This window comes from Canis lupus, chromosome 8 (genome assembly GCF_048164855.1).
Source record: "Canis lupus baileyi chromosome 8, mCanLup2.hap1, whole genome shotgun sequence".
NCBI lineage: Eukaryota > Metazoa > Chordata > Mammalia > Carnivora > Canidae > Canis > Canis lupus.
The window spans coordinates 51,335,383-51,358,683 of NC_132845.1; the positions used below are offsets into that span (position 1 = coordinate 51,335,383).

Genomic DNA, 23,301 nt, shown 5'->3' on the forward strand with positions numbered 1-23,301 from the left:
CGCGCAGGCCGAGGGGGCGGGGACAAGGAGCGGCCAATCAGCGCCCAGGAGCTGTGGGACGCCCCGCCCAGGCCTTTCGGGAGCGGTTGAACTGCCGCGGCAGGCCCCGCCCCCCCGCGCCCCGGTCCCGGGCTGCGTGACCCGCGGTGGCCGCCCCGCCGCGCTAGCTCTCGGGATTTAGTCCTGGGGGAAACAAAACACGCCCCGCGTTATCAGGAGGACGGCGCGGTGACGCCGACCTCGCTGCGATCGGTGGCCCTCGCTGCGCCCCCGCGCGGCCACTCGGTGGCTTCGCCGCTCGGGCCGCCCCGGCCGGGCCCCCGTCCCCCTCCCCCTCCCCCTCCCCCGGCCCCGCGGCTCGGACGCTCGTGCCCACCCCGGGAGGAAAGGGCAGTCCGCCGCGTGCAAGCAATCAGGAGTAAGGCCTTAGCTGGATGGAGGAAGGGGCGGGGGAGGAGGAGCGCAATCTGGGCTTAGTTCTCCAACACGGGGGGTGGGGGGTGGGGGTGGGGAGGGGAAAAGCACCAATTTCTCCAAAGTCGGCTTCTTCGTGGGCGTCTCCAAGGGAACTCCTTGGTGGGGTGGGGCGGGGCGGGGCGTTTGGGTTGCTTAGGAGACGACGACGCCCCTCCGCGTGAAGGGTCAGGTGTTGACCGAACCTCCTTCCTTCCTGAGATGAGAGGTCTTGCTAAGCAAGGAGGTAAACCGCCCTCCTCGGGGGTGGGGGTGGGGGTGGGGTGGATTCGTAAGCAGTTTAGCACCAGACGAATGACTCCCACGTCTTTTCTCTGCAGGATTTCAAAATGCATTAAGCGTTTTTTTGGTTTTCCGTAATAGGAACGAAACCATGCCAGTGGTTATAAATGGGACATTGACCTGTGGACCCGATCAGAGAGGTTTCCGGAAGACCTCACCGTGGCTTTTTACGTTCCGGCCTTTTAAGTCCTCTTTATGATGACCTGTAGTATGCCACAAACGTGACTTTAAGAGACTACCCAGGTTCCTAAGAGTTTGAGAGGACACGGCTCCAGAGCTCGGTGAATTTCAGGGAAGGGTGTGACTTTTTACCACGATGTCGGAGGGTAGGGGCGGGGAGACGGGGAAGAAGGCCTTTGCGAAGGAAGGGGACTCTTCAATAAAGTGCCACTTTGGGGAGAAACTAGGCTTTTGTAGGTAAGATGCAGGCCGTGGATAGATACAGAGATCGCGTCTGGGGAGCCTTTAAAGCTGTGAAGTTTGTAGAACAGGCCCTCCCCCTCCCTCTTCAAAAGAAAATGAAAAGGTCTTAATCAGCAGCCACGTAGTGAACATACTAAGCACTGACTGCAAAATCTTGGTGTATAGACGCATAACCTCTCCTTCCAAAGAAGCCACAGAATTCTTAAGCTTTAAAAGTGACATTACTACCTTGGGAAATCAGCCTCTGCTACAAAATGCTTCTGGTTCAACCAGGCTCCCCATGTACAACTTAAGACTGCAACACCAGCTTGTGAAACTGAGGTAAGGTGGAAAAAACTGAAGCAACTCTAGTAGCAGCACAGGTTCCCCTTTCCCCAGTACTTTTGTTACTCAAGGAACGCATTCCCAGACCCATTTGCAACTTCACGGCCCAGAAGAACTGTTACAAGTTCTTTCTGTAAACTTCCAATTGGTCCAATTATTAAAAAAAACACCTACCCTTAGTGCTTTGAGCTTTTTGTACTACAGAAACAGGACAGGATCTTTTGGAAAGATGCCTGATGAAAACACAGTTAACATTAAATCATCTTATAATGATCTAGCAACCACAAAATGCAATCTGATTCCCAGATACTTAAAACAAGTCAAACATTTTAATTCTATCTTCCTTCAGAGCTTTCATTGAATACACGTGTCAATAACGTTCTGTGGTTTGGTTTTTTAAAAGATTTTATTTATTCATGAGAGACAGAGAGAAGGCAGAGACACAGGCAGAGAAGCAGGCTCCCTGGGTCATGCCCTGAGCCGAAGGCAGATGCTCACCTGCTGAGCCACCCAGGCGTCCCAGTTTTGTTTTTAAATACCGACAAACTTAAGCTTAATAAATTACACCTTAATAGAACTTACCCATAGAAATAAAATTTTCACTGCTGCTCAAAACCACTATAGTACTTTGAGGATTTAAATACAATTATTTTTAGGGGAGATGCCTGGCTGGCTCAGTAGATCATGAGACTCAGTCTCAGGGTTTTCAATTTAAGCTTCACATTGGGTGTAGAGATTACTTAAAAATAAAATCTTTCTTTAAAAAATTACATTGTGAACTAAGCTTTAAAAAATTTTTTGGAGTTATTAAATAAAAAAGAACTCTACCCATATTCCAAAAGTAAGTTTTCTAGAACCTATCTTCAATAAATTCAGAGCTTAAATGCTATGTCTTTTAAGACTTTATTTTCTGAAAAACGTAGTTCATACAATCTTTGCTGTGTTAATGCAAATATGCACAAAGTAGGCATGTATTTTTGTTTTCCAAAAGATGCATTATGAACATTTTCAGGAAGCTGGTGTGATTTATTCAACTTTTAATCTTAAATACAATCACAAAATTATATCCATCAGGAGGCATTACAACCTTTTGTACAGAGAAGCCACTTTATACAATGTTACTAGGACAAGGAAGATTCAGTTCAACTCAATTTGCTTGTATAATAAGGGTAAAGTAAATTAACAAGTATGATGTTGCCACTGACATTACAGGTGGAAATATAAGAGAAATTTAAACCAGAAAAATAACTGACAACGGGAATTTTAAAGAGGAGCGGAAACTTGGACTTCAGGAAAAGAAAAATCAGCCTGTTTTGAAAGAAAAACATTCTAAAAGCCTGCATTTCAGAATAACATGCAATTCCTTAAGTTTACCATCTTCAAAAAACTAATTATGTGACAATTTTACATTAGCACAACAAACAGCTTTTCCCTAGTTAGCCCAAATTCCCATAGAAAGCAGGGGACTCTACAGTGTTCCTGTTGTACAACTAACCCGTGAACCTATAAAGCTTCTCAGAGTCCATTTGCTCTTTTGTAAATAAGGGATGGTAAGATTGTTACCCAGGCCTAAAAAGCAGGAAAAGAGCAACAAATCCTTAGGGTTTATAACACAATGGAATTCCCCTTCTGCAGTGAATGTTTGCAAAAATTTGTAATGCTAAGCTAGTTTTCCCCATAGGAGGAATGTTTCTATTACAACCCATATACCAAAAATAAAATCTGCCTTCTTTAAGTGACCCTTACATTACATAGTCTACCTCGATTTCAGGGGGAAAGCCCTAGCTCTAAATTACTGACATTTGACAAGCCCAAGAATAGAGAATGGAAGGTCACTGGTTTTCACATTCATCTGATTTTGTCTAAAAAGTACATGTGCTAACAGTAAAACATTCACTGATTTTTGATGTTTATGAATAGGACTAACAGGCTAATTGTAGGCGCTTCATTTAATATGAAAAGAATTAGGAAAAAAGAAGAACCAGCTCCTTTGATATTAGTACTGCCAAAACAAGTAAGCCCCCAGATTAATTACAAATATGTGGAGGATAATAGGCCAGGAAGACTTTTCAATTTAAAGTACTGCCTATAATACCCCAGATTTAAAAGGACCTAAGATTGCACATCAACTCTAATATTTGGCTGTACTTGCATTGCCCTGCTCGGCATTGTTTAATGGCTCTTTCCTTAAGTTTCACACATCAGAACAACCACAATTAAAAAAACAAACAAACAAACAAACAAAAAAAAAAAAAAAAAACAATGCAGATAACACCAAACATGAACAATATTAAGAAAACTACATACTAAGCGTAGGTAATAGTGGCAAGTGTTAAGGGCAGAAGTGATGGAAGTTTTTCTTTGTATTACAAACCCTCACCCTGAACCTGGGGTTTGGGCTCTAAAAAAACAATTTAGGGAAGCAGATCAAGAGCTTGATTATCAGTTCACACACAGAAATCTCACATAGTTCAAAAAAGAACTCACTCCAAATGCCAGACACAAAAGAATGTTAATAATCATCTAGCAAACTATGTTAACTCATGACTGGAAAGAAGGAGATCCTGCAAGACACACCAAAGAAAAACTAAAAGAGAAATACACACAGCTCCATAAACTAAGCCTTCAGAGCTTTGTAGAGATATCAACTAAAATTCAGGCAATTTTAGAAAAAGACAACAAAACACTTAAAATAAACTTCAATTTCCAAGGGTACTCTAAATTGAAGAAGAGGTTGTAGGTTATTCTATACCCCCTGAATCTGAGAAAGAGAAGAAGAGAGGAGCAGATCCCTGGTTTTCCACAGGTATTTTGTATCCTCAAAAATGTATGACTTCGTAAGGACAGCACTCTAAACTTTATTTTACAAGATAATCCCCCAAATATAGCCCTGTCTTCTCAAGCTGCTCTATCACCTGGGCCTCTCACCGGTGATTAAATCTGTGGAGTTTGCCTACGACAGCTCAAAAAGCCAAGGCTACTTGGCAGAATGACTTCCTAGAGGAAGCCAAATTGTACAGACTGGGGTCTTACTATCCAGAGTGCAGTAAAGAGCAAGCTTTGAAGTCCTCAATTATTCACATTCTGCCCCACAACCAAACATGTATATGCCACACTGTTCTCTGAGGGACCATTTTAAAATAAAAGTGATGGATAATTTACCAGAGGCACATGTTTCTGATATAAAGCTGTTTTGTATTTGCTTGGATAAGGTGCCAGGTACCTCTGAAGCCTGAAATTCACAGGCAATAAAATTCACCTATTTCATTTATCTTCTTTACCAAAGAAAAAGCAATTTCTGAATACTACCAGTAGGGACAAACTAGTGTGAACTTGTTTTATCACCGTGATAAAAGTTTTTCCTTGCGACAATAAAGAATGTGGCTGAAAAGACTTTTACTTTGAGAGAGCAGAGGTAATCAAGTGATGAATGTAGTAGCTCCCACACAGCCTCTAGGAAATAAAGCAGCGTGCATGACACAATATGGCATTATTATTCCAGATAGGTTGTTTTGATTGTGAAAATAAGGTTCAAATGAGTGAAGAAAATAAAATTTGATGCACTAGGTTCCTTAACTTGCTATTAGACACATGGGTATTTGAAAATACCACCTTTCTTGCAATACTTGCCTAAGTATTAGAAAAGCACTGATACTGAGATGCATTCTCCCATGGGCATGTAAAGATCATAGATTAATGTGACAATCAGAATACAGAAAAGGCCAGAGCTATGTGGAATTTTTTCCTTAATACCCTTAAGTTTGTGAAGATTGGCAACCAGAAATGATCACAGTCCTAATCCCTAAAATGCAGGAAAAACGTACTCAATCAAGATTTTGTTCTATTCTGTGTCGATACGTGATTTTATGAATCCTATTCTAGTCTGGATTTTGATTTTGGATCAACAATTCAGCTTACAGTACTGAGATGCAATACTGAATTTAAGGAAACCTTGATCATGAATTCACAGCAAACTATTAAAATTGTGCAAAAAGTAAAGTACTTCACAGACTAATAATTGAACTTAATAAAAGATGGTGGTGGTTTTCATTTTGCTGATGTTTCATGTACATGTCCTAAAATGCCAGGTAAACTAAATGAGAAAACTGAATTAAAAAGCATTTCACTCTACCTCCACCAGAACATCACTTTATTGTTAATCTGTCATCAACAATGTAAAACTCTAATAGGTATTCTATTCTGGTTTTTAAAAAGGTAAAAGATTACATTGGATTAGCTACTTTTTATGAAAGAAACTACAGCAATTGCAGCAATTGCAGAAGAGGGAAAATTTGAATGACCTCCCAAAAATGCACACTATAAGCAAAGGGGAGTGTACATTAAATCAAATGTCTGTTAGATTCATTACTTTTGAATGCACAGTGACAATTCTGGAAACTGTACATGATAGAATCACAGAAACGACTTAAATAACCAGAATTACATTTTGTATGTGATCATCAGACCTTTAAACAATCCTTGAATTTTCCATATTATCAGTGGTTTTGGAGAAATTTCTGTTTATCACTCCAAATATAAGTTGTTAACAACATCGAGATGGAAGTATATGAAAGCAATATAAGGATTGAAATAAAAGTAAATTTGAAAGATGGCTAATCTACTGGATCAGGTAAAAGGGGAATGGGTAGATGGTGTGGGATTGGGGAGGAGGATGATGGGTAGGTTATTTTTTCCCTTCATTTCAGAAGTAAGTTCTTCCAATGTAGTGTATCTGTTACATAGCTCTCCATTTCCAGTCCATTTCTGAAATTCTTAGCGCATAGCCTTTTTGTACCTACTGGTCAACCCAACCAGTACTGTTGCCAAGCAACAAGTGTTACATGAGAATCTGAATGCATCAAATCTTCCTTGGCTGTGATTTCTTCGCGGCCCCAGTTTTCTCTGTTTCTGAGCGGGGTTTGTTTTTTCCTGGATTGTACACACAGGGTCAGGTGGAATGGAGTTCCAAATCACTCTGTGCTCCGCGGCATCCCGATTTCTTTCTGCAGCTAACCTCCTGACACGTTTGCAGCTGTTCTGTGGCAGAAAGACAATCTCCATGTTCAGGCGGTGAGCTTTCTTTCTTTCACCCTTGACCCTGGGGTTGCAGGCCATGGTGTTGGGCGTTTCCCTGAGTGCAGCTGTCCTGCAGGATTCACTTCCTAGCGCACCGAGATTTCCTAGGGTTCCTCAGAGTAAGCCCCCAGTTGCATCACCACCGACTGTGGTGTGGCTTTGGATGCCTGAGGCTGAGTTGATTCTGGTGGATGTCTGACCTCGCTTAACCAGACTCATCTACTGTCTCACCATTCATACCCAGGCTGTCCAACCTTCATACAGCTGAGCCAAGTTATCTAGATTAGTTGCTTCCTTAATGACATAGTCAACCTGTAAAAGTAGGCAGAAGAATATTTTTAAACATGTGGACCTTTAAAGGACATATATGAATTCTGGGAGTTAAGAGTTTCTAACCACTCAAATACCCAAAGGATGCTATAGTTGCTATGGTGGAAAGGTGAAGTAACCTGAGCTTCCCTCATAATTCCATAGCTTACAAAATGTGTGTCTTGGCAAAGTCACAATCCCTCTAAACCTTGTAAATCCTTAGGTGAAGACAGAGCCCCCAAGGTGCTCTTGGGGTTAAACACATGAAGTCACTAAGTAAATGCTTAAGCAGTGTAAAAAAAAAAAAAAAAAAAAGTGCATAGCTGATTCTGAAATCTAGCTGGGTGCTCAACGAATACCTATTGATTCTGACTCAGCTAAATTTTCTTTTATAGTAAAAAAATATAATCATCTCTATATCCAGAGAATCCAAGGGGCCTAATTATATGTTAAATGCTCAATATATCGCTGCTGAATGAAGTCATGACTTATGTCAAAAGTTGTACACCATGATCTCTATACTTAACCCACTCCTAGAAGGCCTGTTAACTCTCTTTCATATAAAATTTACTATCACAATAAAAAGCACAAAAGCCAAGCTTCCTTCAAACAAATGGACAGAGAGCTAAAGATAGACAGTTATAGGGTGCCTGGGTGGCTCAGTCAGTTAAGTGTCTGTTTTTGGCTCAAGTCAAGAGCCCAGCATAGGGGAGTCGGCTTCCTGCCCCCTCCCACTGCATGCACTCTCAAATAAATAAAATCTTTAAATAAATAGATGAATGAATGAATGAATGAAATCTTAAAAAAAAAGACAGTCATGAAAGTCATAAGAATGCTTCTGAAGTGAAAATATCCCTGACTAAAAAAAAAACAAACAAAAAAAGAAAATATCCCTGACTCATTATTACCTATGTGTTTTATTTTGGGGTGTGTGTGTGTGTGTGTGTGTGTGTGTGTGTTTTCCCAAACCTGGCACTTTCTAAGAAAATAGTATTTCGGGTTCTACAGAGCAATGTAATGGTGTTTTGCTGTCACTGTTTAAAAAAAAAACAAAAAAAAAACACCTTTTTTTTATGTTAAAATTGAATTGTAGATGTTAAAAAACATTAGAAAACAGGATATTCACAGTCTCAAATTTTAACCCCACAGAAGAAAAGGTAGTGCATTTGTAAAGAATTCAGGAGAACACTACCCTCGACCAAATGACCTAACTTAATAAGAGAAAGATAGCACACACAAAGATACATCATTGATATAGTATTCCTGCCAAAATTGCTGATTCTGAATCTCATCATGAGGAAAATATCAGACAAATACAAAGTGAGGTATGTTCTACAAAATGGTCTGGACACATCAAAAAGGTCAATGTCATAAAAGTGGGGGAAAAAAAAGGAAATCCTCAGTAACTGTTCTAGACATTCAAAGCAACTAAACATAGACAAGTATTTATGAAATGCAAGACAAGCCTTGACTAGATCTTGCTGGGCTGGGGGAGGGGAGGAGACAGGGCCAAAGGGGTTAAAAAAAAACAAGGACTAAGCCATAAAGTTATCCTGAACTTTGGGGATAACTAGAGAAATCTGAATATGGACTCCATGTTAGGTAACAGTCAACAATAACATCAATGTTGAGTTTCCTCAGTTAATAATAATAATGTTTTATGGGGCACCTGAGTGGCTCACTTGGTTAAGTGTCTGCCTTTGGCTCAGGTCATGATCCCAGGGTGCTAGGATGGAGCCCCTATCAGGCTCCCTGCTCAGTGGGGATTCTGCTTCTCCCTCTCCCTCTGCTCATGCTCGCTCAAATAAGTAAAATATATAATAATAATAATAATAATAATTATTATTATTATTTTTGTTTAAGACATATGTTGAAGTATTTAGGCATCAAGTGTTGTATCTGCAACTCCCAAATGGTTCTGAAAAAAGATGTATGCATCACACATACACAGAAAGATGAAGCAAATGTAGGGAAACAAATGGTTTACTAGGTCTAGGTAGAGCATATGAGCATTCTACAACAGTTCTATAGGTCTTAACATTTCAAAATAAAAGGGGATTCATTCTCAAATTTATATATTTTTAATAACACTAATGAGAAAATTTCAGAGTAATAACTTCAGAAAAACTGACACCCCCAAACACATTATAGATACTATTCCTGCATCCAAAACTTCAACCTGGTTTCACTGGAAACCTTCAGATACTCCTACTTAAAATGCAAATTAACTGCTCTCTGGTGGAGAAGAGACACACACACACACACACACACACACACACACACACACACACACACGGCACACCTTAAGTTTCTGTTAGAAGAGGGCTGGGGAAAAAGAAATGTGCTAAATGGGTAGAGTCAGCTTAAAACGGTGAATATTTATTGTCCACTCCAGAGCTACCATTGCTAAAAATCTTCTGAATTCTAAAAATAAATTTCAGTTCTTCATTTTGTGGATGAATCACCAAGGATATGGATGAGGTACCTTTAAACCTATACTGTTTTCAGCAGCATTAAAATGTGTGGATCAAGTTTAAAAAATGGTCACTGACCTGTTCAGCAACTGACATCCTCCTATTCGGATCAACATCTCGGCCCTCGAGCTTGGCTTTCACCCTCTTCCACACACTCACTGCATAGGAGTTTCTCTCTTGCACAGCTGTGAAGCAATGGAAACATACATAAGTCAAACCACCACTTTGTATAAATATTTAATGTGTCCTTATTCTAACTGATTACCTTTCCCTGTTTTAGGGTCTCTGACAGCCTTTTTAGGACTACAAGCAACACTCTTGCCAGTTCCTGGAATGGTGCTTGGTGGAGTATCTGCTGAGGTGGCAAGATTTTTCTGAATCAACTTTCTAGCATTCTGCGACATGACATCAGGCTGAGTCTTCTGGCCAGTGTTGCTCCGGACTGCTATAGAGAAAGAGTAGATAGCTCAATTCACATGTAAAAAAGAAGACCAGAAAGAGTAAGTAGCTCAATTCACATGTAAAAACGAAGACGAGGGAGACAAAGAGGAGAGCACTCTCAATCAACTACAAATACATAGCCGGGAAAATAAATAGGATTTTACAACCTTAGTCTTTATCCCTTGAAATAGATACTGTCCTCTTAAATATAGCTTAAAGAGCTATTCAAAAATTTGTACAATGATGCTCACTGCTTGTTGTACTATCAAAAAACTGTATATATGTTGACTGTCCAATTAATGTAGGATTAATATGGTAAAGACACAGAATGGCATATTAAATTTGGATATTAAGTCATATTTTAAAAGAGTATTTTATGACAAGGAAATTACCAATTTAATATTAAATGGGAAAAGGCAACAAAAACTGCATTCACAGAATGATCCCAATTTGTGTGTGTGTGTGCACGCACAGTCATACACACAAGTCTAACAAAAATGTGTAATGGTTCTACTCTAACTGGAATGAAATCATAAATTTTCCTATTTTTAAAAAAATTTCCCTGACAAGCATATATTTTATAGTCATAAATTATTTAAAAAGAATTTAAACATAATGTATTTCTACTTCCTCACACAAGTACTTTTAAAATTAAGCCAAAATGTGTTCATTCAGTTTGAGTTTTAACAGTTTAAGAAAACCCTTTTAAAAAGCGTTGACTATGAACATATTAGACTCAAAGTATAAATAAGCATCTTAGCTTAGCATCTATGTGTAGATTATTAACAGATCAAGATTCGGGTCTTTTTTAAAGTAGAAAAGTCATACCTGCAGCAAAGGATGGCTGGTAAGTAGCAGATGACGTTGGACTTGAACATTCATTTGTTGCATCGGTGACTAAGGGTGATGCAAAACCCACTAAATTATTATAGATACTGAAATACAAAATAAAATGGCTTATTTATGAAATCTCACCAGATAACTACTTACAAATATGAAAACTGAAAAAATTAGATGAATTAAATAAACAAAATTTATTATTATACCAGATATCTTGCTTACATTTTAAATTTAAGCCAGAACACATTCTTACCTCTGACTTTGTGTTTTCAGTTCTTTCAAGGTGGGAGTTATTTCCTGGAGCATTTCAACGTGTTCTTGACTTCGAACCTGACCCATAGCTTGGACTAATGTAAACAGCACCGTCTGAATGTTGTCTTGCCATGATTTATATTCACCTAAGAACTGCCTAACACTGTTCTCATAGGGAACATCTTCACCATCTGCCAGGGCAGCTTCTTCATCCTAGAATTGATATATTAATGATTAAGAGAAACGGTATTTGTTTCAATAGTAACTCCTAACACAGTCAATTTTGAGTAACAACCAGTAAGTGTTTTTCAAATATGTGTTTAATAATCCATTTATTACATTTTAACTCCTTTTCTACAGGAATCTTATTTTCAGTGCAAGATAAAAACTCAAGTGAAAACAAATCCTCAAGTTAAATGATTTACTGTTTTATACTGATGAAGTTATTTAGTCTTTTCTGGGGGTTCAGTTGCCTTACTATGTAGATTATGTAGGATACTGGAGGGAAGAGACAATATTTCATTCATTTTGGAGGCAAACTCTTATGAGCTTCAGAATAAGGGTTGAAAGGGAAAAGAGATGTTGGAGATCAAAACACTCTGAGGCTATGTTCAAGTTTTGGGTCTATTGTTAAGTTACAGGACTTTGGATGAATCAGTCTAACATTCAGTTTCTCTAAGGTACAAAATCAGAATACTACAACCTGCTTTAAAAACAAAACAAAACAGGGATGCCTGGGTGGCTCAGTGGTTGAGCGCCTGCCTTCAGTTCAAGGTCCTGGGATCGGTTCAAGGTCCTGGGATCGAGTCCCGCATCGGGCTCCCTGCAGGGAGCCCACTTCTCCCTCTGCTGTGTCTCTGCCTCTCTGTTTCTCATGAACAAAGAAATAAAATATTTAAAAAACAAAACAAAAATAGTTAAAAACACAAATTAAGGGCAGCCCGGGTGGCTCAGTGGTTTAGTGCTGCCTTTAGCCCAAGGCCTCATCTTGGAGACCCAGGATCCCACCTCAGGATCCTTGCATGGAGCCTGCTTCTCCCTCTGCCTGTGTCTCTGCCTCTCTCTGTCTCTAATAAATAAAATCTTACACACACACACACACACAAACTCAGTTACAAATTGGAAGATAAGACCTGACAGAAGTTGTTTTGTTTATATCATTATTTTCCCAAATACAACTACTTGTAATTTTATGAAAGGAAGGAGTTAATTGTGTGCCAGTATTATTAGTCTTACCTTAGCCATTGCTTTCAGGAGATGTTTGACATCTCCAAGTTGCCGGTTATGACCAGTGAGCACAGTCTTTATATTATCAACCAGATTCTGAATTGTTTCACAGACTGTTTCTATCTGTTGCTCTTTCTCTGTCTGAATTGCCCTCTGAGTAGACATATCCTGGGTCAATTGTTTGTGTGCTGACAAAAGCCACTCAGAGCTGCCAATAGGATGCTCAAGACTGGTGTCCTAAACAAAATAAGCATTTGTGTAAGTATCAGATGGAATAAGATTCTATCCTTCATCACCACGATCAAAAGGTTTTAGTAACTCAAGCTCACACAAAGAACCTCATTTGCTGCATCATGAACTAATTATGTACGTAATAGTACTTAACAATAACTTAATTTCTGAAATATAAAGATTTTTAATTTTTCTGCATAATCATACAGGAATAAATCCTCAAAGACATAAAATATATATCTAGAATAATAAAAATGATCTGTATCGAGGACCCTAAACCCGTGTAAATCACTCTTTAAAAAAGACACTTCCTAATTAATACATAGTCTAAAACTTTCCCATAAAATATAAACACTAAATTTATTGACTTTCTATTTCTGGACTCAACCCTCCTGTCCTTCCACTAGCCCTTGTCTGCTACCCTATTATCAGTGCGTCTAAGTCATTTGCTATACACTGAATTCCTCCTCCCCTCTGAAACTCCACAGTACTGCCAATTGTAGCTCTGAGAATCCTTTTAACTTTTTAATTCATTGTATTATTTATTATCAATAGGTTCCTTGGGGACTAAGAGCAAAATTTAATCATCATTATTAATTTTTAAGATTTTAAAGTACTCTCTACATCCAACGTGGGGCTCAAACTCACAACCCCAAAATCAACAGTTGCATGCTTCACAGACCAAGCCAGCCAGGTGTCCCTGGATATAATCATTATGTCCCTCAAACAGTATCTTATATACAGTACACACACTATATATAAATGTAAACTGACTATATTACATTGGCTTTGAGGGCATGACACTGGCCTTAACATTTTTATCCACAAGTCTCTACTCTCATATCAAGATTCAAGACTCACCACTCAAAAAAAAAAAAAAAAAAAAAAAAAGACTCACCACTCTTTGTAATAAACGAAGCTCTAACTCAGAGACTGAACTGTTAAACTGTGATGCAAATGAACACATTTGCTGACATCGTTTGATTAGTTCAAATAATGCGGCATCCAGGTTTAAGGCTTCTGCAGTTCTAGTTCGTAAACTTTCAAAATGGATGATATTGCTGCAGAGGAAAGTGACCTATAAAGAGGTAAAAAGGAATGGACCCATCACAGTCAGGGAAGAAATGCAATTTTAATCTGACATGAAAAAATACTACCAGAATTCATTTCCAGAATTCAGGACCACAACTGGTCCTTAAAAAATGTTATGAATGACTCTTTTAGGAAACAGATCTAATCCTAATAAAGGCTATGAATAAATGCACCTTGTTTTGGCTAATGTTATTAGATCTGAGATGGTTAAAATCACCTAAGTACATTCATATAAAAGTATCTTCTACATGTTTGCTTTTTGGTAGAAAATTTACTTCACAATAAAACTGTTATATTCAATTGCAATTTATTAGTGCTATGTCCAAATTTCAATTTGGAACACTGCCCTTCTGCTTCTACTCTTGCCTAGCCTTACAGTAAGACCACAAAATATGACCTTCAATGTATGACGATATTATGCACATTTAAAAAAATATTATAATACTACTGTGATTATGTAAATAATTTCTACTTTTATAAATACATACTGAAATATTTACAGATAAAAATCATACGTTTGGAATTTCATTAAAAATGGGAGGGAAAGGAAAAACTGGAAGTATGAGGAAATAAAATAGGACATAAGTTGATCACTAAATTTTAATTGGTTATGAGAATATGGGAATCACTGTATTAGTCTAATTTTGTACCTGATGGAAAACTATCTAATAGTTTTTTTTCTTTTTTTGCTTTTGTCCCCTTCCCCCAGTCGTAACGAAGTTAATCCACAACTTCTGACAGAACACAAGCTCATAAAGACATTTTATTGCCACTGGGTCACCTTAGTTGCATAAAGAGAACCTTAGACAAATATGGAATTAAACTCCTTATGTTCCAACAAAGGCTGAACCCATTTTATATCTAGCTAGGTGACAGTAAAGATATATGGAAATAACTGGCTGTGAGCTCAGCCTAAGGGATGCCCTTCCAACCAAGGCCTATCAGACTCTATTTCCAGTACTGTGAACTAGAGAGTGGACTCTCAAGCTACCTCTAGTTATCCCACATGTAACTCCCATCAATTGTAGAATCCCATAACTGAAAACAAAGATGGCACACATGGGTCACAATACCTGGCTTGCTCTTTGGCTCTCTTTAAGGACAAGATTTCTTCTTTCGGCTATTGTTGCTTCAAAATCCTGTAGTACAGGTGCCAGTGCAGGGTTGGCACCACCTGCCCACTTAAGTCGCTGTTCAATACTTGCTTCAAGTGCTGCTAGTTTCTCCTATAAAAGCCAGAAGAACATCAGTGAATATTTCACACTCTCCAATTCCTGGTGAGGATTTTATATAAATACAAGACAGATTCAAAAGAAACAGGATGAGACATACATAATTTAGAAAACATTTTTAACATACATCTTTTAGAATTAATCTTGATTTCATTTGAATATTTAAGGCTAAATATGTCTGGGGAGGTAAGAACTGGCTTTCAGTTGGTCTTAAAATCTGCAGATTTTAATTATTTTTTTTAAAGTCCATCTATTTACTTCAGAGAAAAAGAGGAGACAGAGCAAGAGATAGAGGAGGAAGAGGCAGAGGGAGACAATCTTGCAAGCAAACTCCTCACTGAGGGTATAGCCCAATGTAGGGCTCAATCTGCCAACCTATGAGATCACAACCTGAACCAAAACCAAGAGTTAGAGGGGCGCCTGGGTGGCTCAGTCGGTTAAGCGGCTCCCTTTAGCTCATCATGATCCCAAGGTCCTGGGATCAAGCAGCACATCAGGCTCCCTGCTTCTCCCTCTCCCTCTGCCTGTGCTGTCAAGTAAATAAAATCTTTAAAAAACAAACAAACAAACAAAGCGGTGGATGCTCAACAGAATGAGCCACACAGGCATCCCAAGATTTTCATGTTTAAAGAAGCCTTCATTTAAAAAATATACATATTTTATTTATTCATTCATGAGAAACACAGAGGGAGACAGAGACATAGGCAGAGGGAGAAGCAGGCCCCCGACAGGGAGCCCAATGTGGGACTTGGTCCCCAGACTGGAATCATGCCCTGAGCTGAAGAGAGACGCGCTCAACCACTGAGCCCTCCAGGCATCCCTAAATAAAGTAGCCTTTAATAAAATGAAAACAGGGCAGCCCCAGTGGCACAGCGGTTTAGCGCTGCCTGCAACCCAGGGTGTGATCCTGGAGACCTGAGATCAAGTCCCCCAGCAGGCTCCCTGCATGGAGCCTGTTTCTCTCTCTGCCTGTGTCTCTGCCTCTCTCTCTCTCGCTGTGTTGCTCATGAGTAAATAAACAAAATCTTTAAAAAAAAAAAAGAAAAAGAAAAACAGTGCTACATCAAATTCCTAATGCACTTAAGTGCTACTATCTTATCTATAAGAATATCCATGTACCATTTGCAACAAAAGAGAGTTAAGAGGATATAATGCTAAGTGAAATGTCACTCAGAGAATGAAATAAATGATTTCGCTCATAGTGGAATATGAGAAACAAAACAAATGAACAAAGAGGAAAAAAGGTGAAACACACAAAGAAACAGACTCTTAACTTTAGAGAACAAACTGGTGGTTACCAGAAGGGAGGTGGTTGGGAAGAGGGGTGAAAGAGATGATGGGGATTAAAGAGTACACTTTTCACAATGAGCACCAAATCATGAATAGCACTGTTGAATCACTATATTGTACACCTAAAACTAATAGAACTCTGTATGTTAACTAGAATTAAAATAAAAAACTTAATTTAAAAAATCCATCTACACTTTTGATTACAAAAGACAAAAATCAAATTTTCCCAGATTCAAAAGTTTATAAACTCATGACAAGGAAGGTTTTACATAACAAAGTTATTTCATTATTTATTCACCACTTTAGGTGGAGGAATTCACATCCTGTCTTTCCTGCACTTCTCTCCCTCTTTCTTTTTTTTTTCTTTTTTTTTTTATTTTTTATGATAGTCACACAGAGAGAAAGAGAGAGGCAGAGACATAGGCAGAGGGAGAAGCAGTCTCCATGCACCAGGAGCCAGATGTGGGATTCGATCCCGGGTCTCCAGGATCGTGCCCTGGGCCAAAGGCAGGCGCCAAACCACTGCGCCACCCAGGGATCCCCTCTCCCTCTTTCTTTGACAGAAACACACCCCTAAAATCAGAAAGGGCAGGTATTCACTCTCCAATATTGAAACCTAGCCCTAATATATTGTAGAGAAAATATATTTCAATCTTCAAAGTGAGCTCCAGAAAAGTTTCATTAAAAATGTAAAAATTACAGAAGTGATTATACTTGATTTTATACTAACATTAATTTGTAAAATGAACAGAAAAATGTCAGTTACATGAGATATAAGGGGTACATGAGATAAAAAGAGAAACAATACAAAGACATATATAACCATTATCAAGACCTGTTTCTTATTTTGAAAGGGGGAGGGGAGATTAAATATTAGGCAGAAATGACAAAAAAATTGTAATAGAAAAATATCCTATTGCCTTTGACATCATAAAATATCACTAACTATATAACAGAGATAAAAAGTGCCTAAGCTAGGGTGCCTGGGTGGCTCAGTCAGTTAAATGCCCAACTCTTGATTTCAGCTCAGGTCATAATCTCAGGGTCATGAGACTGAGTCCTGCGTCTGGCTCCATGCTGAGCCTGCTTATGACTGATGTAATGAGCACTGTATCACAGAAGACTGATGAATCACTGACCTCTACGTGAAACTAATAATACATTATATGTTAATTAATTGAATTTATATAAAAATATTTTTTAAAGATTCTCACCCTCTGCCCCACCCTTGCTCTTTTCAAAATGAAATAAAAGAAATGCCTAAGCTTTTTAGATATGAATAGTAAGCCTTTCAGAAAAACTAAGTGTTAGGATGCCTGGGTGGCTCAGCAGTTTGGGCGCCTGCCTTTGGCTCAGGTCATGATCCTGGGATCTGGGATAAGTCCCGCATCGGGCTCCCTGTGAGGAGCCTGCTTCTTCCTCAGCCTGTCTCTCTGCCTGCCCCCGCCCCCATCATGAATAAATAAAATCTTAAAATCTTTTTTTTTTTAATCTTAAAATCTTAAAGAAAAACAAAACAAAACAAAACAAAAAACCCTGAAATGTGTAGTATGTCTCTATTCCTGGTTCAAAATACACTGCTAAAAAAAAAAAAAAAATACGCTGCTACTGTTAGTTTTGGTTACTTGAAGAAAAAAAGATACAAATTAAAAATAAAAGTGAACAAGAAGTAAGCCAAGGACAGACGTGTACATAGACTGAACACCTCCTCACAGCATAGGTCATTTCTGAAAGTAAATGTGCTGCAAGTTAAGGTCCGACAAAACACACCTGAACTGTTGCAATTGAAGTTTCAATTTGACTCAGAGTATGGAGTTTCTTTTTCATGCTGGTTAGGATGGCTGACCGAGGAGGAGGTGTAACTGACATGGCTTGTGGTCTATTGATAAGAAGGTCTTCATGCTGCCACTGTTCAAAGAAAAAACAATTTAATAAAATCAGCAGGAAAAATAATCTTTAGATAAAAGGAGGGGAGGTGGGAATTAGGACTGAGGCGAAGAGAAAAAACCCAGCCACAGCAAAGCGAGGTAAGCAGAGAAGTCTAACAGCAGAAACATTACAAAGAATCACAACCAGGTGAAAAATTTCCTAATTTAGAGAATGGCTGATAAATTTCTTTGATCAGTGATATGCAACAACTAAGTAGTAATTCTGAAGATGTTTCCAAGTGTATATAAAAGTCTAGTATACAATCTCCCCAAAAGATATCTATCTCCAGTTAAGAGGTTGGAAAAGGCATGGGTGGATGGTGGGTGGAGAGGCACAGTCTATCCAGCGTGAGGCTAAGCAAGTGATTAAGAGAAATGCTGGCAGCAGTACAGAACAAAGAATTCTCCAGAGAGCCTAGAAGTTGTAGAAAGGGGCAGGCAACTGCTCAAAGAGGAGCAAGTCATCTTGTATGTTTTAAGGAAGGCCCCAGAAGGCTTAAGGGATATTTGGGCTACAATTAAAAGTAATATATTGTACTTAGGGCTTAAAATGACGAACATTTGTTCAGATCAACAAAACTGTAAGGATATAATGTTTTCCATTCAGTTGTCAATATTTTAAGGGAATAAACTCTAAAATGTATAAGACAATAAAAATGTCAACTTTTTTTGAAGAAAAAATAACAAAAAGATTCCAATGTGCTAGACAGACTGTTAACATAAAATAATTTCAAAATGTGAATAAATTAGTTTTCTTAATTTATGAGCTAAAGAAATCAGTTCATGATAAAACTTAACAATACAGATAATACCAACCATACCACATGGATGGAAACAAAGTTAGAAGTCGCAAAGTGTAAACACAAAATACTCTCAACTACAGGAAACAGAAACAAGGAAAAACTGGACAAAGATACCAAAATGCTAAAAAGCTGGGTTTGCTGTGGGCTGGCACAATTCAGGATGTTTAAATTTTTTTTATTTGTATTATTTTATATTAATTCCCCCAGGTTTTCAAATTCCTAGAGTAGAGAAAAACACATTAGAGAAATACTTACTTGAAACATGGCAATATGCAGCTGAACACGCTGCAGGCTTGTCTTACAAGAAGAAATACTGGTTTCTAGCCTGCGTACCAAGTCATGTTTCTTCCAGGCAGTATCATAGGAGCTTGCTAACACAGTTGCCCTGTTCATTACCAACTGAGAGAACTTCCCAATCTGGATGTTGTGCTCCACTGCTTTCTTACAAAGATCATCAACAGAGACTTTGCTTTCAGCACCAAAGTCCTTTGCCTCTACTTGAGCAATAATGTCTACACCCAGGGCACTGATAAAACTGCAGAGGGTGAGTCCTAGGGCTTGGTTCGGTAGTCCAATCAAGAGCTGCCTCACAAAGTCAGCTGTGAATGCCTTTATAGGTTTGGCCATCTGGTCTTCACTGAAACAGGAGTTTCTAAAAAGAGTTTTCACATTGACAATCTGTACAGGTCCATTTACAGTATTCTGATCCTCAAGCGAACTCGAACCTAAAACAGGAAAATTTTCAAGTATTTCATGCAAAGTAAAATAAGGTAATAATAATGCTTATTTAAAAACTAGACTGTAAAAAAAAAAAAAAAAAAAAAAAACTAGACTGTATGAGCATACAATTAAGCCTGCTCCATCCCTACCCCCTTCTAAAGTTCTACACAAATCCAATATGTTTAAATGTGAAAGATTACCTGATAAAGTTTTAGAAAAGGTACCACAGAGCCTGAAAAATTCCTTAATTGTCTGTAATCTTTTTAGAAAGAAAATCTCTTCTAGCACCTGCCGGTGATTATCATCATCAAAAAAATTGACTTGGGTACTCCTGGCTTCCCTTATAATGTCAATCTTTCGCCAAGCAATGGGAATTTCCATCTTGTTTAACTATGTAAAAAAAAAAAAGAAAAGAAAGTTCCTTTCTCTACTTTTCACACAGTGAACTACTTTACCACATGTGCATTAAATCAGTACTCATAAAATCAATATTTACCTCTTCTTTAGTTTTTTTTAATATTTTATTTATTCATGAGAGAAAGAGAGAGAGAGAGAGAGAGAGACACGCACAGACACAGGCTGAGGGAGAAGCAGGCTCCATGGAGGAAGCCCGACGTGGGACTCGATTCCAGGTCTCCAGGATCACACCCTGGGCTGAAGGTGGAGCTAAACCGCTGAGCCACCTGGGTTGCCTTCTTTACTTTTTAAAAAGATTTTATTTATTCATTTGACAGAGAGCAAGAGAGCACAAGCAGGAGGAATGGCAGATGGAGAGGGAACAGCAGGCTCTTCACTATGCAGGGAGCCCCAGGATCAAAGGACCATGACCCTAGCCAAAGGCAGACACTCAACTGACTGGGCCACCCAAGGTACCCCTAATATTTACCTTTTCAACTAATAAGCCAAAAGCAGTTTCAACTTGGGCAAACATCCCATCAAATGCTACCAAAAGCATCTGGCCAGCTGACATTTTTGGTGTTTCATCAACTGAACCATTTCTTGGTTGGATTAATTCACCATATTGAGCATGTAGTATTCTAGAGAAAAAGAAAAGGGAATTAAAATCCTAAGTGAAGAGTAATAAATTTGGGGGAGAACACAAAAGGTCAGTAAGAGTCACAGCTAGCATGCAATCTAAAAAAATAAATCTTTTTTAAGATTTTATTTAATTAATTTTATTTATTTGAGAGAGAGAGAGAACGAACCCAGAGTGGGAGGAGGGACAGAATTCTCAAGCAGACTCCCTGCTGAGCGTGAAGCCCCACACAGGGCTCAATCTCAGGTCCTCAAGATCACAACCTGAGCCGAAATCAAGAGTCAGACACTTAACCAACTGATTGACCCAAGCACCCCTAGAAAAGAAGTCTTTTTGCATGCAGGAAAGACTGTTAGGATAAAATGATATGTAGTGCCATCATAATATGAAGTTAATGGTTCCAATTCAGTATTAGTAATTGTTCATGTGATCAAATTTTATGCAAACCTGGATTATGACAATTTTTAAAGAACTATATATTATAGTCTCAACACAAAGAATGTAAAATAATACAAACCCCAATAAATGTCAAGAATCACACAATTCTAAAGCTAGAGGACTTCACAAAAATTGTCAAGTATGTTCACACCACTGTCACATACATGAAACAGCCAACTACATACAGACCCCAAACTCAAAAACCTGCTATTTGTGGCACACTTGTTTTGAATAATGCATAGTTTGAGTTTAAGTCTCCAGAAATTCACCAAGCATATCATCAACTTAAGACTTACACAGTGGCTTATGTATCCAGACACTATTCTGAACATTTTATATAAAAAAAATCAAAAATAGCATTCCTAGTACCTACAACTAGTATTATTGTTACTAATGTTAACCAAATCTGTTTTTTTTTTTTTTTTTAAGATTTTTAAAATTTATTCATGAGAGAAAGAGAGGGCAGAGACACAGGCAGAGGGAGAAGCAGGCTCCCTGCAGGAAGCCCCATGTGGGACTCCATCTCAGGACCCTGTGATCATGCCCTAAGCTGAAGGCAGACGCTCAACCACTGAGCCACCAAGGTGACCCTGTTAACCGGATTTTCAACTTTATCACACACACATACAGAAATAACTATACGACTACTAAGAGAATTTAAAAAGGCTAACCAGGGCAATTTCTAATGGAAAAAAGAGCTACAAGATGGTATACAATTTTCCTTGAGATGATCAAAGGTTCTCCAAAACAAGGTACAAACAAGCTGTAACAGAACCAGGCATGAAGTTTGTTACCTAAATCACACATGAAGAGTAATCATCCATTTGCGGGTAAGGAAAATCTGAATTAGGTTATCATGGGGAGATAAATGAGGGCTGAAATTTGTGAGAAAGAAAGGTATATAGATTTAGCATCTAAATGTTTAAATAATGCTAGAAATTTAAATGATAAAGCTATTATGCAAATAATCTAAATCATCTATTGATGTTTAGTTTATGCTATAATAATTGCACTCATTCTTTTAAACTGTATGGTGAAATAATTATAAAGAAACATAGGAAAGTTTTGAATGCGGATAATGGAAAACATTAATGAATTATTGTTAACTTTTTGGGTGAAGTAACGGCACTGCAATTAAGAAAACTAAATTTGTATTTTAGATATATATACTTCCTGTATGTTCAAAAATGAAGATAGTTGCTTCAAAATAATCAGGACAGTACAATCTAAACAAGACAAATAGTTTAAACAATTTAAACAAGTGCAGATAATTGCCAAAGGTGGGAAAAAGAAAGTTCATTATACTATTCTATTTTCTTTTCTTTGTATTTTGTCATAGGAGGAAGAACGGTAGGTCAATCCATTTCCACTCTCTCAATTATACTTTCTGGGGCAAATCTGACACCAGAATACCAAAGAAAGAGGTCTTGAGTCACCAGAGATAAAGGGGCTTACAGCTTAGCTATGGGTAGAGTGCATAGCTGGAGGAACAGCCCAACCTTTACAGGTTCCAAAGTCAAATGGTTTCTCTGGATTTCAGAGATGAAAAACCACAATATTCAGTATCTAAAACAAACTTAAAAAGTTTAAGCAAACTTAGAAGCATTCGCCTCAAGTGAGGTGTGTACTCCATTAACTAAACTGGCTCAGATGCTCCCATGAAGTTCTGAGGGCTGGTTTAAAACTCCTACACTCCACTTTGTGTGTGTGTAGCACACGTATCATGAAGCAACCACATTACAAGTATACATGTGTGTATGTGCTAAACATTCATGGAGCTACACACCCAGATGAGTGCATGTGTATAACTGGTGCAATCTCAGGAATCTCTGCTGACTGTACCGACATAACTCCACAGTGTGACCATAGTACTACTGGTATGCAAAGTGCTAACACTGCAGGAAAGATGGAGCCTCATAAGACATCCCTGCACATATGTGTTTTACAACTTCCTATGAATCTGTAATTTTTTCCAAAAACAAACTTTTTAAAAATATAGGTAAATATTTTTAAGTAACTATATCTGCTGTAAAATTACAACTAAACTTACGTATAGTAAGAGCTCAGAAACTGTTATTTGGCTTTCCTATCTCCTTCGCAAGAAAACAGCACAGCTACCATTCACTTGCCTGGCAACATCGATGTAATGAGCATGTGTTTCTTCCTCGAGTCCCATAGCTGCATTTCTTAAATAGGCCTGAAGAGATTCAACTAGAGTCTGCAGGGGAACGCCATCAGTTGTCTGCTCAATAAGACTGTCCAGCTCATGAAGCATACTTTCTAACGTGTATTCTCCTTTCATTAAACATCTCAGTGCTTCTGGAAATATGATTTGCCGGAAATTTGAATTTAATTCCTATAAATATGTGAGAAATATATTTTAATGTTTTCTGAGTTAAGGTAAGTTAT

General features: G+C 38.3%; 1 protein-coding gene and 1 long non-coding RNA gene across 12 annotated transcripts in view; one reads left to right on the plus strand and one right to left on the minus strand.

The window, feature by feature from the left end:
- The first annotated feature begins 106 nt into the window (after positions 1–106).
- On the plus strand, positions 107–23,232 carry LOC140638500 (uncharacterized). Of its 8 annotated transcripts, none has more exons than XR_012035525.1 (6): positions 107–418; positions 838–1,037; positions 1,345–1,500; positions 6,450–6,573; positions 9,643–9,862; positions 10,917–13,247. It is a non-coding gene; the product is annotated as an uncharacterized lncRNA (long non-coding RNA). The 8 variants fall into 8 exon arrangements; XR_012035526.1 differs by lacking the exon at positions 107–418 and adding an exon at positions 559–700; XR_012035522.1 differs by lacking the exon at positions 107–418 and adding an exon at positions 570–700 and having other exon boundaries at positions 795–1,037.
- SMG1 (SMG1 nonsense mediated mRNA decay associated PI3K related kinase) overlaps positions 2,388–23,301 on the minus strand; it is a 106,907-nt gene continuing 85,993 nt past the window's right edge. For 3 of the 4 annotated variants that reach the window (XM_072835911.1, XM_072835912.1, XM_072835914.1), the window contains 13 exons: positions 23,022–23,248; positions 20,305–20,455; positions 19,619–19,808; positions 18,954–19,423; positions 17,738–17,875; positions 14,519–14,671; positions 13,252–13,431; positions 12,132–12,359; positions 10,897–11,108; positions 10,632–10,738; positions 9,628–9,807; positions 9,441–9,547; positions 2,388–6,891 (listed from right to left, as the gene is read on the minus strand). In XM_072835911.1, coding sequence (XP_072692012.1) covers positions 6,814–6,891; positions 9,441–9,547; positions 9,628–9,807; positions 10,632–10,738; positions 10,897–11,108; positions 12,132–12,359; positions 13,252–13,431; positions 14,519–14,671; positions 17,738–17,875; positions 18,954–19,423; positions 19,619–19,808; positions 20,305–20,455; positions 23,022–23,248 — 2,421 coding nt within the window. In that variant the 3' untranslated portion in view covers positions 2,388–6,813. The remainder of the gene's footprint in view (positions 6,892–9,440; positions 9,548–9,627; positions 9,808–10,631; positions 10,739–10,896; positions 11,109–12,131; positions 12,360–13,251; positions 13,432–14,518; positions 14,672–17,737; positions 17,876–18,953; positions 19,424–19,618; positions 19,809–20,304; positions 20,456–23,021; positions 23,249–23,301) is intronic. The other variant, XM_072835913.1, reaches the window with a different exon arrangement.